Here is a 16760-nt window from a genome sequence, read left to right on the forward strand (position 1 = left end):
CAGAAGAGCTGTTGCCTGCAAAGGTGGATGCACTGCAGGATTTCCCAGTTGCCTGACCTGGTTCTCCAGTCCTTCACTGTGACACCTACCCTGGGATATGCAGATCTGGATGAAAGGTAAAGTAGGGATCTCTAACCTTTCTTTATCACTATAGGCATTTTTTGTTGTTATGATTAGACGCACTGCTTAGCTTATCCTTTTGGATTCTTTGCAGTTTTGCATTGTAGTAAATTACACTATTCCTTAAGTTGGTGTCTGTCTCTGACCCTATCCATCAGCAAAACATTACTGTAAAACCGAATTTCACCATTCCAGATTACAAAAAAATACGTCTTAAAATACTTTCCTAGTATTGATTCTGAATTTATATATGTAGAAGTAAAGCTCTCTCAGAAAACACAAAACTTGAAAACTTTTAGTAATTTATAGCAAGTTTTACCTTCAAGGTAACCCAAATTTACTATCTCTGCTATCAATAGTCTGTTAACAGACTATTAGAGAGTGTGTAAAATCAGAAAGTTAAAGTTACAATTGATGAGGAAACAGTTAAAAACTTGCCCCCAAATTTTCCTGCTAGGTAGTTTATTATACCATAAAACTTTAGTAAACATAAACAAATCCTATGTCATGACTATGTTAAACAGTATTCACCAGATATTCTGTATGAGTGAAAGCCAGTACTGTTTTTCTTTAAGTAAGATTGACTAATTACAAACCAAACGCATGTATTTCACTTACAATTTTTAGATCAGCAAAACAAGCATGACTTTTATGTGTCTACATGACATAAATGAGACGCTGCTAATTGTTTCCCTGGCCAACATATAAAGCAAATTAACAAGTACAACTAGAGACTAAGACTTTATTAATGTCACCTAGTCAGCAATCAAATTGCATAAGAAGCTGAAACCAGATGCAACAGTCTTAAGGATCTTTTACCTACTCAAACAAATCCTCTGTTTCCTGAAGCCTGTCTCAGGCAATCAAATTCTTTGGAGATGACCCCTCTCAAAAAAAACATGCCATGGGAACCAGCAAAGTATTTTGCAGTTCTGTTAGAAGTGGTGCAGGGACAGAATCTGCTAGAGCATGAAATACTTCCAGAATATAAATGTTTTGTAGGATCAGGAAGCAAACTCCGCCTTCCAGATTTTTTTTTTTAAAGGAAATATGGTTGCCATGCCAACAGTTATAGAACAGTGGGCTGCAGCGACAGCTAGTGATGAAGCCCGTTTCTGTCTAAGAGTTTTCCTGGGAGACTGTCAATGAATTACAGTCTGGTTTGGGCAGCAGCACAATCGCACTAAATACCACCTATGATCACGTAGGCTTTTGTTATTATTTTGTCCCTTGCTTCCAAACTCAGGTACTTGGTCTCCTAGCAAGAAGGGAGCTTGACATACTTGGTCAGTGTACAGGCATGCATACAGACTTCGAGGTACACTGTCCTTGAGGTCCTGTGGGGCATCTGCCAGGACCAGTACTACACTGTCCAGTGTTCCATGTACCAGCACAGAGTTCAGGGTCTAACTTAAAAGGAGCCTGCAACTACTCCACAATCAGAGCTGTGGCTGCTGAATGAGGCAAAACTCCTTGGAAGAGATCTAGTCAACTCCCCAAGACATAAAAGAGACAGCTCAGGACTATGCACCAATATTATGAAACCACCTTACTGATCAGAAATGAAAGGTTTTACTCAGAAAACCTCACGAGAAGATAGCTATAAAGCTGCAACAGCAGCCACAGCAAAAGAAATTAGGGGCGTCCCTTGCTGCTGGTAAGTCTTCTTTTGTAATACTGCAATAAAAATAGGCCCATGGCTACTTTTGGAAAACGGCTTGACCCAGCACATAGCTAAAAGGGTGCCTTACTGATGTGAAGTAGTTCACTGCATCCAAGTTAACATGAAACAAACAATTCACAGTTTTCATGTGTTACGCATGACACTATTATAGGTTACAGAGAAGAAATCATAAGATACAAGTGATTATAAAGTAGATAGAAGCTGATGCTTATAAAAGTATATCTACCACCTTTCTTATGTTTATATAGTTAAGTATTCCCTTGAACATGTTGTACACTATTATGACATCTTCTAGAGATGTCATGAAAGTGACATTGCTGCTGAGAGCGCAATGGGTGTGACAAAGAACTCTGTTCCACACACACGAAACAAAATAATTTTAAAAACCCCGAAAACTTTACTTACGTTTTATTATCTACCTAATGAGGTTGATTTATTCTGAATGTGCACAAGCAATGTTACACTATAAATTCCACTGAAGAGACCAAAAAGTATTAGCAATTCTTATGCTTCCATCCATTTGTTTCATCACACCCTCAAGTGCACCTGAAAGCAGGTTAAACTATGTATATAGTAGACTTACAGAAGTAATTGCTTCTGCTATGAAGCAGTCTGTCCTAAAGCAACTTAGCTAATTTGAAAACATGCTTAATTACTCAACAGAGAGAAGGGAGAATAATTTCTCTTAACAGAATAGCAAGCCATGGTGAAAAAGGGCTTAGTGCATGTGCCATCTTGCCTAGCAAGATTTCTAACTCAACCTCAACCAATACTTTCAGAAACAAAGAATGAAAACAATTACTATCAAGCGTAATGGGGACCTGCTAAGAAATTATTTTCAGAGTAGCTCTTTATAGCTTTTTATCAAATGATCCAGCACTTCACTTCAACGTTTTTAGTGTCTTTAGAAAGACAAAATAGCAGGTATGCCTACTATATCTCAAGAGAACACTAAGTTGACCAGAAGTTCACCCAAGGACAGGCTTAAAATTTGGAGTAATTTTGGTGAAAAAACTTGAAAATTATTCAACAGGGTCACATGCTAAATCCTCTTAGGAAGGAAAGACTGACTATATGAAACATGATTTGGAAAAGCTGGTAAGGAAGTAGAGCCACAGAAAAGGATTAAGGTCTTACACTGGATCAAAAAATTAACATGAGACAATACTTTTTAGAAAATGAATTACTGGACTATGAGGTATAAATACCACAGAAGTTACACAGAAGAACTCCTCTTAATTCAAATTATGCTACATCTGGAATTCGGATGCCTAGCTTTTGATTAAACTTGTAGAAAGATGTCAGTCACATATAGAACAACTATGGTAAGTCAGTAAAAACAATCAAGAGATCTAGAAAATAGGAACTACAGAAAAGACTGCATAAACACAGTTGTTAACCTTTCAAATTTAATCAGCTGGGAGACAACTCTTCTATGACACACAGAAATGTTAAAAAAACAGTGGTATCAGGCTCCTCTGCAGAGTAGAGTTACTAGGACAATGTAATTAGCTTAAAATGCAACAGGAAAATTCAAATAAAATATAATAAAAAGCCAAACAGTTAAAAACAACACACTTCAGACTTCTAAGTTCATTGCTCAAAAATGCCTAGAAGAGGTTCAGATCCTGAACTTCTATTGTAAATGACACAGGACTGGATGATTCTGCCTACACTATGACAGGGATCAGATGATTTCTTTCTGGCCTCCCGTTTTTGACAATAAAGCACTCAAAACAACTATTACAGCCAACTCAAGTCACAAAACACAAAAGCCAAAGCTAACTTCTATGCTGCCACAGCGAGTGTGTTCCATCATTAAAAGAAGTAACTGAAACTGACCCTGAGTAGACGTACACTATACTGCAAGCACTTCCAGTGTAGGATAAGGCAGATCTTCAAAAATCCAAACAGGAGTTATGTTTCTAGATCTTTCTTCTCCACTGACTACTTGCAGATGCAAGGTATCAAACCTCTGTAGTTTCATAGGCTTGCTTAAATTTACAGCTGGTGAATAATTCAGGCCTTTTATCCTCTAAGCAACAGGTCTGGATTAGCTCTTAGAACAGTATTGCACAATGCAGTCTCCCAGACATCCCATTTTAAAGTAGGTAAGATTTTTACCTATCTTTATCAAATGATACACAAAGTCTACATTGTATATATTCTTGTTGCTATTGTCTGCAATCATTCTACAACAAAACTTACTCTGTCAAACCATGTAAATTAGTTTTGCACTTAGAATACTTTATTTATAAGTTTTGGAAATCATACTATCACCAAATTTCTGAAAAACCTTTCCAACAATCATTCCTCACCTCTTTACCATGCTCTTGCTACCACACTGAAAAGACACATGCATTATTATTCACTGAATGTAGATTTTAAAGAACAGCAAGAGACAAATCTCAGATTTGGTGTTAAAGTCTAGAATCTTCGCTTTCGGGTCTTAAATTCTCAAATCATTTATCAAATATATTGATCTCAGTGGAGCCAATAAATGCTCGAGACTTGGAAATTAAATAGCCTGAGAGAAAGAAAATTTAAGTGAAAAATTCTGAATTCTTAAAAGGATTAAATAGAGGTATTTAAAAATATAATAAGCTTGGCACAGAAAGTTTTAATATACACTGACTTACAGTTTTCATGAATATTGGAATAATTCATGTATCTGAAAGACGACACTTAACAAAAGCACCTGAAGATATAAGACCCATGGAAATAAGAACAGTTCCAATAAACGCTATCATAGTCCTGACTCAGCATTTAGTAACACCGATTTAAGTTTATGCAGTGCAGTTCAAAATTTATTTATATTTTCAACATAGCAGCAGAAGCTGGATAATGAGATATTTTAGGCCTAAAATTGTGCTATCCCTGGTGCAGTCTCCAAAATGAAATGAAACACCCACTACAAATGAGTAAATTTCAAGTGTAAAAAACAGCCAACCAACCAACAACCTACCCGCAGCCACTGCTTCTCCGTGAGAGCATCACTGTAGTCCACATCCCTGCGCTGACGGGATCCTCTTCCAAATATTTTCTCTTCTTCTTCCTCACATGTAAGCCTTTCAACTTCAGCATCATCCTTAATAATCCAGGATGGTAATTCATCCTCCTCCATCAAGCGAGGTTTACGTTTAGGGTTTCTGGCATCTTCCCTGCGACGATCCATGTCCATGCGCTGCAACAGCAATTGGCAAAAGGTTAAAAAAGTTTTAAAAGCAATTATTAAGTGAACCATGTCAATGCCCACCTCTCTAATAACACTTGAAACTTTAAACAAAATCCTTCCCAGGTATCTCCTGTTGAAAATATTCCTAAATACTTCTAAAATGCTGCTGTAAAAAGAAAATGCTACGCTCAATTGTTCATTTCCAGTCATATTCACTACTTCATAACTAGCTTTCACTGAAGGAACTAAGACAACACACAGCCAGGTGACACAAGAACACTGTTGTCCCCATAATCTTCTACTACTACGTAACTGAAAAGAGTAACTAAAAATACACTAGTTTTGTTACCCTGAATATCAGAAAGAATCAAAGGAGAATTAATAAATTCAGACAATCTTGTTACACGTAGCCAACATGCTTGAACCCCTGATTTTTTTTCCGATCTTACTGCTGTACCAGACAAAAATCAAAACACAAAAATATTGGATAGCTTAGGTGAAGTGTTTAGAACATTAGAAGGCAATGTTAAGACTTTCAGCTGAAATTTAAATAATCATTCACTTCAGGTGTGGTGAATAATAACTCAGACACGGATACAGAGGATACATTCCTATCATCCATACATCCTATCATCACTGTACCTTCATCAGTGAGGTGTTTTATAATCCTCCCGGAAGCATCTACCTCTATTGACTAGGCCGCATGAATTGCATCTGCATTGTCTTAAGTACTCAAAATCAAATATGAATAGGCAATTCAAATAGGCCTTTTGAAGAGTCATACAGTACTTAACACTCAGTAATCAGCTGCTAAGCAGAGAAAACAACCAGATGGCCACCAACATTTCAATTTTGTATTTGAAAAAAATATGCAAATAGACGTGCATCAGAACTGGCTGTAGAATCATAAGGAACTACTGCTTTGACCACTAAACCTTCATAAAACCGTTCTCAATTATGTGCAAATGTCTCCCTTGTGTACATGATGCTGCACTTAACACATGATGCCAACTAGACATATTATCCTTTTACAACCTTAGCCAAAACAGAGACATGCATGAATCCAGAGGTATCCCTCTCCAGAGGGACAGCTCAAACTCAGACAAATTTAAAAACTGAGACTTGGTGATGGCATCATTGAATATGCTGAATCTCCTCTCATCTTGGCACTTTTCAAACATGTGCATTTCTAAAATACTACCTCAGGAAGTGCATCTTGCAATCTGCTTTCACCATCTTGCCTTGTGCGGTATCTGATTTCTAAACTCAGTGAAAAATAGAACACAATATGTGTGCCTTTGGTCTACACGTCCAACTACATTCCTGAAGTAACTATAAATATATGGGTGTTATCCCTGTTCCCTATTACTTCAGACAACAGTGAAGGGCTGTGCAGACTTCTATATTTCATCTTTTAAAGAAAATCTTATTCAATTTGAATTAATTTCAAAAAGTGTGTCATTCAAGCCAAACATGTGGCTTGGTTTACTGCAAACATGACAACCAGAAAGCTGCATCAAGAGACAGCTCAAATGGGATAAATGAAAAGACTTCTCTATTTCTATTGTTTAGCAGAGAACTTGAGTGAAGTCAACAGACATCATATTTTAATGACATTAAGAACATGAAGTCAATGCTGAAACTTCCCATTTTTTCCCCAATGATCATGCTTCTTTGTCTAACACAAAGACTGAACAGTAAGATAGTGTATTATAAAAGCTGTTTTCTGATAAAAAGCACGTGGGAAGGAAAATTAAAGACAATCTCAGATAATCTGAGATACCAGAGATACAAACTGACTCTTTTTTTCTGAGGATACTACTCAAACCATATTTACATCTGGGAAACTTCTGGTTCTGTCTTCCCGTATCTTTCAAAAATCTGTACTTCCAAAAGATATCTACGTTATTTTTATATGACTAATAAAATAATTATATGTTCACTGTCCTCAATAAGGCCTAATATGCTACCAATAGTTAAACCTAAGCAAAGAGCTTGAATGTAGACATACTCAAGGCCTAAAATTTCCAGTTTAGAAAAACCATGGAGCACTGCTGTCCCATGAATTGTGAATGGTTTTCTTAAACTTTCCAAATTTTAACTAAAAGAGTCCTTGGAAAAAACATCAAAACCACTCAGTGTAAAACCTTCCAAATTATAACTGCGAGAGTCCTTGAAAAAAACATCCAAGCCACTCGGTGTAAAAAAAGTAATTTACACACCCAGTTCTACTAGCTTGCCATTTTTTTGCTTCAAGAAGACTAACTGTATTAGCACAACTGGAGTTTTGGTACCCATTTGGCCTTCCACTTGAAAGGCATTTTTTAGATCCAAAAAATCAGTGTTTTTTAATGTTTTCTTTACTTTATTTAATCAATTTTAACACTAAAAGGAACTATTTCTTTTCCAGAAAAGTAACTTATTGAAGCATTCTTATGAAATGACAAGAGTTGTACAGATCACAAAAACCCACTGATTTTTCTTTGAGTATTTTCTGAATTTGTTTACACTGTGAAGCCTCTAAAAGTCACAGGAACAAAGTACACCTGTAACTTCTTTCTGAACAGTTTATTTACTCTACAGCTACATTTCAGGTACTGTGTCAAACAACACTTCTAACCTGCAAAGTGACTACAGAAGAGGTGCTCATGGAAATGATCTCTCTTGTAGATTGTTTTGGAACTGCTCACTTCAAATTAGTAAAATACATACTTTTACACACCTAGGACTAATTAAATGAACAAACCCAAACACTTTTTTTTGTTGGGTATTGCAGACTCCTGAATTCTGATTACATATGCACAACTTTAAAAGGGAATGAGATGGCACAGGTATCACTACAGTAAGGAGAACACAGACTACCTTTTGCTCTTCATGTGACTATGCAAGACTTGAAATACTGATAAAAAAACCAAACAGCTCTGACTGCCAAACTTCCTTTTCAGATTTTTATTTTAAAAAGAAACAGTTTAGAAAAATTAAAACCCATTTTTATATTGGCCATTTAAATTGTTTCTTAGCCATTAATATTCAACTACAATCTTTCTGTCTTACTATTTTCAAACCCCTGGCATTTAAAGAATGTAGTTTTGCCTCTTAAAACTTTTACTACCAACTCCTTAGTTTTCCTTAAAAACTTCCACATAAATCAATATGAAAAACATAAATTCAGCCCACATAGCTTCATGAATTATTACTTGAATGCAGGATGTGAAGGGATACTAAGCAAGTTCATAGACAGGAAAAAACTGTAAGGGTAACACCCTCAAAAGCAGGGAGTTACTGCAGAGAGACTCTGACAAATGAGAGGACTAGGAAATTACTAACCATATGAAGTTCAAAAAGCACAAGAGCCAAATTCTGCTTCTGGGATGGAGGAGCCCTGGAAGTACAGCAGACTGGTGATGGAGACACTGGAAAGCAGTGCCACAGAAAGGGACCTGGGGGCCCCTGGCTGATGGCAAGTTCCAATGAGTCAGCATGCTGACTGCCTTGGCAGTGCCCTGGCAGCCACAAGGGCCACCTGTGTCCTGGGGGACACCAGGCACAGCATCACCAGCCAGCTAAGGGTTGTCCTGCTCTGCTCTGCTCTGAGGCAGCCTCACCTCGAGTGCTGGGGACAGTTCTGGCTGCCACAATAGCCTAAGGTAAGGCTACAGAGGGTCCAGAGGAGAGCAATGAGGATGCTGAAGGGCCTTGAGGGGAAGCTGTATGAGGAGAGGCTGAGGTCACTTGGTCTGTTCAGTCTGGAGAAGACTGAGAGCAGACCCCACTGCAGTCAAGCTCTTCTATGAGGAAAAGGAGTGGCAGGCACTGATCTCTTCTCTATGGTGACAGTGACAGAACCTGAGGGAATGGCTTGAATTTGCATCAGGGGAGGTTTAGGCTGGATATGAGGAAAAGGTTCTTCACACAGAGGGTGTTTGGGCACTGGAACAGGCTCCCCAGAGAAACTGACACAGGACAAAACTGACAGAGTTCAAGAAATGTTTGGACAGTGCCCTCAGGCATGTGGTGTGATTCTTGGAGTGTTCTGTGCAGAGCCAGGAATTGGAACCGACGCTTGTGGGTCCCTTCCAGCTCAGCATATTCTATGATTCTGTGAATACTGTCTTTACTCTAGGCTCCTCAACTGTTTTACATTAAATAGCCTTCAAATTTAATACTAGAAGTTGAAGCAAACAGACTTGATCAACTACTTTCAATCATGGATTAGATCTTTCCTTCTGGGTCTGAAGGAGAAACCAGAAGCTCTTTTCTAGCAGCAAATCCACTTTCACAGAACTCAGGCTATGTTCAGCCAATAATTCAGACGAAATTCTTTCTTTCTGAGTTTTGGATCAAATGGCCGCCCCTTGGCTTGTGTCATGCAAATCTCCTTACACGCAAATCACTGTTGGAAAGTTTAAAAAGATAGGTGTCTGTAAGCATCCTTTTCTCTGCAACCTGGCTTTAGTGATTTCAGTTCTGAGGTAATTTTTAATAAAGCTTAGCACAAGAACACTAAACTGGCAAGTCAGCAATGATAACAATCATACGGGGGAATAAGGCCTTTTCCAACAGTGCATGTGAACAGTTGTAATTTATGTAGAGGGCCCCGCATGCTCGTGTAACAGTAAATTTTTACAGATGAATTCCTGAGCAGAAGACAATAAAGAACTAAAAACCTGTACTAGGTACACAGGTTTTGTGTTGGTCCTACTAACAATTGTTTCTGTGGATACCACTAGATACACTTCCATTTATGTACATAGAAATGTCCATCTTGTTCTACACTGCAGAAGAAAACAGCCTCTGTACAATTAGAGGGCATGGTGCTTTACCTTCAGTACTTAAGTATTTCCCTCTACTGGTGTCAGCGAAGCCCAGAGGTCCTCTAAAAATCCTCAAACTGTACAAACACTAAAAGGCAAGAGCCATGCCTAAAAAGGCATTTCAGAAATTATTCCATCAGTGCTGCAGTAGCATAAACAAAAAGGGAGGTAATAAAAAGGCCTGGCTCACAGTAGAACCACTAGCTCTATTTGGTAACTGTTCAACAGTTGTAGCAGCAGAGATGCAACTAACTGGATTCTTGACAAAACCATCAACAATACCCCAGTTAACTCACCAAGAAACAGCATTGTTAGTCTACTAATTTACGACCTTGTTAAGTTCCTATAGTTGTCCTTGCCAATATCAAAGTCCAAAAGTAAGAAGAGATGCTGAACAGTAAAAGTATGCTGTAGAATTAGGAAGCCAAACTGTGACCAATATTTCTGCACTATAAATGTCTCAGGTTGTGCCAAACCCTTCCTTCAGATTACCACTGCTCGACTAACAGCAAGCATCTCTGAAGTCCTTCTGTCATTTGAGTAACTCTATATTTAAGCAGACTAAACTTCTTTCATCAGATGAACAATGCAGGTAAATAAAATCTACTTCTCCAGTAAAGTTTTGACAAAGTTGAGTGACAAAAAGGTTAGGGCCTTTATTAAAAACACTAGAGAAGATGATATTTTTATGATTACACCATCCTTACCATAAAGAGATCAAATTCCTCCTCACGTCGAGCAATCATCTGATTCAGAGTCTCATCATCAGGAACTTCATCTTCCTCCTGGTTAGAAAGATGCATAAAATTATTAGGAAGTACTCACATGCACCTCGAAGTAAAAGCCTCCATCAGTTCAGAGCTCCACTGACCCTCTTTCACTGACAACACGTGTGAAGCACTTAAACTGAAACTAAACCTTTTAAAGTGTTCAGCTATTCAGAAGCACCAAAATAACACAGTGAGAATGACAAATGAGACTTATTACTACCTTCAAAATTTGAGAATAAGGAAATGACCAAATACAAAATCAGGAAATTTTGGGTTGTGGTTTTCCTGGGTCAGAAGCACAGTTAGTGCTTTGGTTAAAATGCATGTATTTCCGTTCTGCTACTCTACAGTACTTCAGAAATACCATTCTAGAGGTTTGAGGTTTTTCCCATCAAAGCAAGGAGACTGAAAAATTTCCGATTAAATGAAAAAAAATTACAAGAATGAAGCATGTTTTTAGCCTGAAAAATAACCCTGCTGAATCACTTTCTCTTGACCATTTTCAGCTTACAAATTGAGATGTGAAGTTTTTATTGCAGACAAAATGGATTATTTCATAAAAACAGAAACAGACACTAGAAAAACAATTTAGAACTGTAGTGTTCAATTGAAGGTGTTAAAGCTGAAACCATTACAGCCCAAAATGTTCAGTCTTCCTCTCTGAATTATTCTGAAACCACAGACAACAGCTCACTCTGAACCTATGCTACACTATGCTACAGACCTATAATTCTTCTTAAAAACTCATGTTTTGAACCCATTTTTTTTAATGGGACTATAGAATACTGCATGTAGCATCCAAAAAGCTAATATCTTGTAGCTTTTTTCAGAAATAAGAAGTCATTTATATATCCACGCATCTTCCCCCCAGTGTCTGGATTTCTACACTGCAGAAAAAGACCCGAAACACCTCTCATTAATGCAATTCTAAAGGAACACCTTTGTAACTCAATGAACATATAAGTTTCAACATAAAGTGGGCAACTGGGAAAGTGATTAAGAGAGCTAGTTCTTCTCACTTTGAGTCACTGCTCCTTCACTGTTCATGAAAAGGAAGTCACACGGTTACACAGACAGAGAAAAAAAAGATTATTTTGTAAACGTGACCATCAGGAAGGGTCCACATACTTCCTTATTATCTCAGAGTAACTTTTGTCCTGAAACAAAGAAGTGATCTCACAGTAGAAGTTGTAACATTACAGCTACATTATCAGCAGTTAGGCTGAATAACCCTGCTGCCAAACAGGCAGCTTGGCAGAAGAAAAAATTGTATATAAAACTCGAGTGCCAAGAAAAAATTACACTATGAACAAGTAACTTCTAATCACTTGTCATATCTTGCTATTATTCTCATGAATCTTTCTAAATACACAGAAATTACCTCTCTGCTTTATCTAGTACTGCTAAATGAAAAGAAAGATCAAAAAAAGAAGAAAGAAAGAGAAATAAGGGGAGCCTTGATGCTGAACTAAAAAAAAAAACCTACTAAAAAACTATGAACAGAACATAGTACTCTACATACCAGTGTGAAGAGTTTAAAGCATGCTTAGCATGAGAATATTTAACTAGATGATCAGTAAACAGTATCTTCGTTAGATGTGCCAGTCCACATTTGCAGTCAAAGCTGTGTCAGTACTGTTGATAATTTAACTTTTAATTAAGAGATTCAATCTCCCGTTTAATACTCAGTGCTACTGCAATGAAAGAGAAATGGCTGACCAGTGCAGGATGATGCAAATTCAATTCCTCTTAGTCCTCCAGAGGTTGAGTGTTTGGGCAGAGTTTTACATAGTCTCTGTTTACAAAGATGTATTACTTGAAAGCTTCAGCTAGGAGTCAGATGGCAACATCAATGCTTTAAAGACTGATGCTGGGCTATGGAGAATAAACCTTATTTAAATCTGCTTGCTTCAGCATGGCAGATCAAGTATATTTCAACAACACACAAGAAACAAATTGTTTTCAAGTTGTCTACTAAATAAGGCATGTCACATAAGCCTTAGCTGCAGCCCTGACTCCTGAAACACTGACAGATAAATGCTTCAGAAACAAATACACTCCTACTTTTTAAAAAAACTTACAGGATTACTGAAAGTGTCTGCTGATTTCAAGTTAATCTATCTACTCATATAGGAAGTGTGGTCTGCTTTAGAACTACAGGTTTACTTAATCAAAAATGGTATATATGTGCATCACCAAATTTCTAATAAAAATGTTTGCCACCCTAATTTCTATGAAAAATACTAAAACAATACAAAATTTCATCTTAACCATGCTTTTCTAAGTGCACAATGCAGAGTTTGTACAAAAGGATTAATGACTGAAGAAGTAAATTCCTCCATCTTTGAAACTTTACTCCATGCAATGAAGAATGCCAGTGAAACACAGGCTATAGAATCTTCTATCAGTGTGCACCATATTCAGACATACAAGCCCCACTCAGAGGCAAGATTGGTCCCAAAAGCTCTGTCTTTAACCAGTACAGGGTATTTTCAAGGTGGGAAAAAGTCAGAGCTTATCGAAAATTTCTCTGTGTGTCATCAGTATAACTGATACATTTATTTAATTGCTCCCAAATACAGCTTTTGTCCAAATACTGAATTTTGTTCAAATTAAGAGGAGTCTGCAGTGACAGACGAAAGAACAGGTTCATCATTCCACACTCGCAGTTCCATAAAAGAACATAATGAAAAGAGAGGGACATACACTCAGTGACTCTCTAACCTCACTTCCCATTACTACAAGAAAAGACCTGACAGCTCTTTTCAAGCAGCTAATTATTTCTCAAAGAGGAAGTAGTGATGAGAAGTCCAGGTTCAACACGAACCAGAAAAAACAGTTACTTTATGGCTTGTCCTAAGCCCAAGGCACATCAAGGCATATCTTAACTCTTAAAGAGGTTCCAAATGAAGCACAGTAAGCAGAGTCCTTCAAAACTGAAGCTAGGTAGTACAAACTACCCAGCATGCCAAAAAATCAAATTGCCTAGCTGAACATACATATTGGAGTTAGGAAATAGTTTATAATCTGTTCTGGAAAAATTCTTTGTTTGATTGCAATTATTTGCCAAAATTATGAAGGGTAAAATGGGATTTAAATTACAAAGCCTAATCCTACACTAAGATTTAACCATAACCATAACAGGTTACAACCTATTACTGTGACCATAAAAAAAGATAAAAGATAGGTTATTTCTCTGACTGGACAGTAAGAAATTATAATGAAATTTTTAATTTCAAGAGTTATGAAAATACTGATAAATGATGAATAATAGAAGAGTCAATACTTCCCAAAACTCTCTTTTAGTAGTTATTTCTAACTACCTTACCTCATTTTCTTCTTCATGCTCCAATATAGCTTGTAGGAATGCTCTCCTTTCATGGCTTGAAGATTTCTGATCAAACATTCCTGCCTGAATAACTTTTTGATCTACATTCAGCTTATACTTTGCTGCAGCAAGTATCTTCTCTTCCACACTGTTCACGGTGCACAGTCGCAGGACTCTGACTTCATTCTGCTGACCAATTCGGTGAGCTCTATCCTGGGCCTGCAAGTCCTGTTAGGCAAAGAACACAGAGAGTAATTTAACAGAGAGAGTGAACACAGATATTAAAACTCTTCTTAGTCTTGCCTCCCTTACTTTTACATGTGGCCATTGAGTACGATGTGATTTGCATACATTTGCACAGTAGCTGAAAACACATGCATAACTATGTACTTCCATAGATACTGACCTTACTTTCTTACAAATAAGAAAAACAAAGTGGCAAAGGCGTAATTCATTACTGCTTCTGACTTTTTTAAAATAAGTGCAAGTGGTGTGATATCCTCTCTTTCTGATAATCTGTATGTACTACTAACCACCACAGAGTAAGTTCAGTGACTCACGCAGAGTCTACTCAGTCACATGGTCACCTAATTTTGTGATAGAGGTAGCATTCAGCGTAGCCTTAACTAAAGTACTGCAAACTACCTAACAAAGGCTAGGGAGCTGGTTATTATATCCTAAGGGTTAAAGAATGAGTCCAGTTATACAAATGAAGCATGTTTATATGCTCCTAGCACTGAGGACACCCCAAGACTCAGATAAAATACATATGCAGGCACAGAATTAGTCCACCAATTCAAACCAAAACATTTCCTTATTGTGGCAGTTTGTCTCACTAATTCCTCTCAAAGCCGCATTTTATCTCTTACTTGTATTTTTTCCTTTAATCCCAGGCTATATCATTTATTTAAATAAGCAACTCAAAAAATATCAGGGATTCTTTACACATTTCATGAAGATAAGAAAATAAAAATAACCTGATGAGGATTCCAGTCACTATCAAAGATTATAACGGTGTCAGCAGCCTGGAGATTTAAGCCTAGTCCTCCAGCCCTTGTACTCAGCAAGAAGATAAAGTATTGTGATCCAGGTTCATTGAACTTCTTCAAAAGAGCAGCTCGATCCTCTGATTTTGTTGTGCCTGAAAAAAAAATCATATAATAAAGATGTGAACTGAAATAATATACATAAAAATGTCTGTTGCAAAATGTACATATGAAAGGGTTATTTCAGCACATGGCTTTTTGACATCTTTGCCACATTTTCCCTAACGCTGGCCCTGAATGTTTAGGTCAACTGCCTACCACACCTTTGACATGGACTTCTAAAGGTCTCTTTAAATGCATTTGTTTTGACATTTCCAAAATAGATCTTAAAATTTTGGCTAACATTGTTATAACTTTTTATAACTCACATAAATTTCAATTGAAGCTACTATATACAAACAGAAGAGAGCCCTAGTTTTGATTAATGCCTTCTGGCTACAGCAGCATTAAATATTTTTAAAAGCCACTTACATAGAGATTTATCAAAATGTCACTATATGCCTTTGGAGTCATAGTTAATACCAAAAGACTGCAAATTCTTAAAATGTCCCATCTTAAGAGTGATTTATCTATAGAAGATGAAATTACTATTTTTTTTTTATTACTATGGTTGGTTGTTTCCCACCTGGCTTCCAGATAAAACCCCCTGCCTCCCCAAACTCAGCAGTATATGGGGAGGAAATAAGACAGAAAAGTTTCTGTGCTGAGATAAAGGCAGCTTAATGAAAGTGAAAGGTATGTATGCAAGGACGAGAAGAGGAATTTATTGACAGTTCTCAGCAGCAACCAGATGTCCAGCTGCTTCCTGGGAAGCAGGACACCTCAGTACCTGTAATGACTAATTGGACAAATGCCATAACAAGCAATGTCCGTGCATCCTCAGGATTTATTGCTGTTCACAACCCTTTGGTCAACCTGGGTCAGCTGTCTCATCTGGGTCCCAGTCCAGTGCAGCCTAATCACCTCGGGGGTGAGGGGTATTTGGGGAGAAAGCCCTGACACTGCAAGTGCTGTTCAGCAATAGTCAAACACTGGGGTGATGTCACTGGTGGTGCTATAAACCCTGCTGAACCACAGATACAAAGCACAGTATTACATGGGCCACTAGGAGAAAAATTAACTCCATCCCACCTGTAGCCCCCACAATCACACAGTCAAACTACTGGTCCACTGCTGACACAATGAACCCCATAATAAGCACATGAACTGGGGATGAAACACCTCATGTATGAAGACAGCTGGACAGAATCTGGATAGACTGAATCTCAGTATGGAAGATATCTATCATTATGAAACTGGAAAAGAAGAAAAAAGGGTTTATCTAATTTAATAAACTACCTGAAAAAGGCAATGAGGTGTATTTACCATAAACCACTGTCTTGCCATAAACATTCTGGCATGAAAAAGAATTAATTTAAAAATACACGATGTAAAGTAATCTAAAACATTTAAAATGCAATCTAATTTATCTTTATTGAACAGAAGTATTAAAACACCTGCAGGCCAGAGGTGTGAAGAGGGCTTTGTTAGCATGCTAATATGCTCTTCAGATGTTTTTGGCATTCTATGGCACAGTGATGTAGCTCATTTGTGTATCTATTTCATAACCTAATTTTACATTCAAGGATAATACTGGTTCAACTTCATGTACATTAGTATTTGTAAAGGATGAGAATACATCTTGGTACTACTTTCTCTTCTGAATAGAGAATGAAGCTAAAAGTCAGTTTAAAATACTGTTAAAAATATTCAGAGGAAACTTCAAGTCTCACTTATATTTATCTTAAATCATTGCTTTTCTACTAAAAAAGTATTTTGATAAA

At 37.3% G+C, this 16760-nt stretch overlaps 1 protein-coding gene across 2 annotated transcripts in view; it reads right to left on the reverse strand.

Moving 5' to 3' along the window:
- SMARCA2 (SWI/SNF related BAF chromatin remodeling complex subunit ATPase 2) overlaps positions 1–16760 on the reverse strand; it is a 114380-nt gene that overhangs the window by 32838 nt on the left and 64782 nt on the right. For both annotated transcript variants that reach the window (XM_014881000.2, XM_088156229.1), the window contains exons 25-28: positions 14869–15032; positions 13892–14119; positions 10501–10578; positions 4770–4988 (exon numbers count right to left, since the gene is read on the reverse strand). In XM_014881000.2, coding sequence (XP_014736486.1) covers positions 4770–4988; positions 10501–10578; positions 13892–14119; positions 14869–15032 — 689 coding nt within the window. The remainder of the gene's footprint in view (positions 1–4769; positions 4989–10500; positions 10579–13891; positions 14120–14868; positions 15033–16760) is intronic.

The sequence above is a fragment of the Sturnus vulgaris genome, chromosome Z (assembly GCF_052056855.1).
Source record: "Sturnus vulgaris isolate bStuVul1 chromosome Z, bStuVul1.hap1, whole genome shotgun sequence".
Taxonomy (NCBI): domain Eukaryota; kingdom Metazoa; phylum Chordata; class Aves; order Passeriformes; family Sturnidae; genus Sturnus; species Sturnus vulgaris.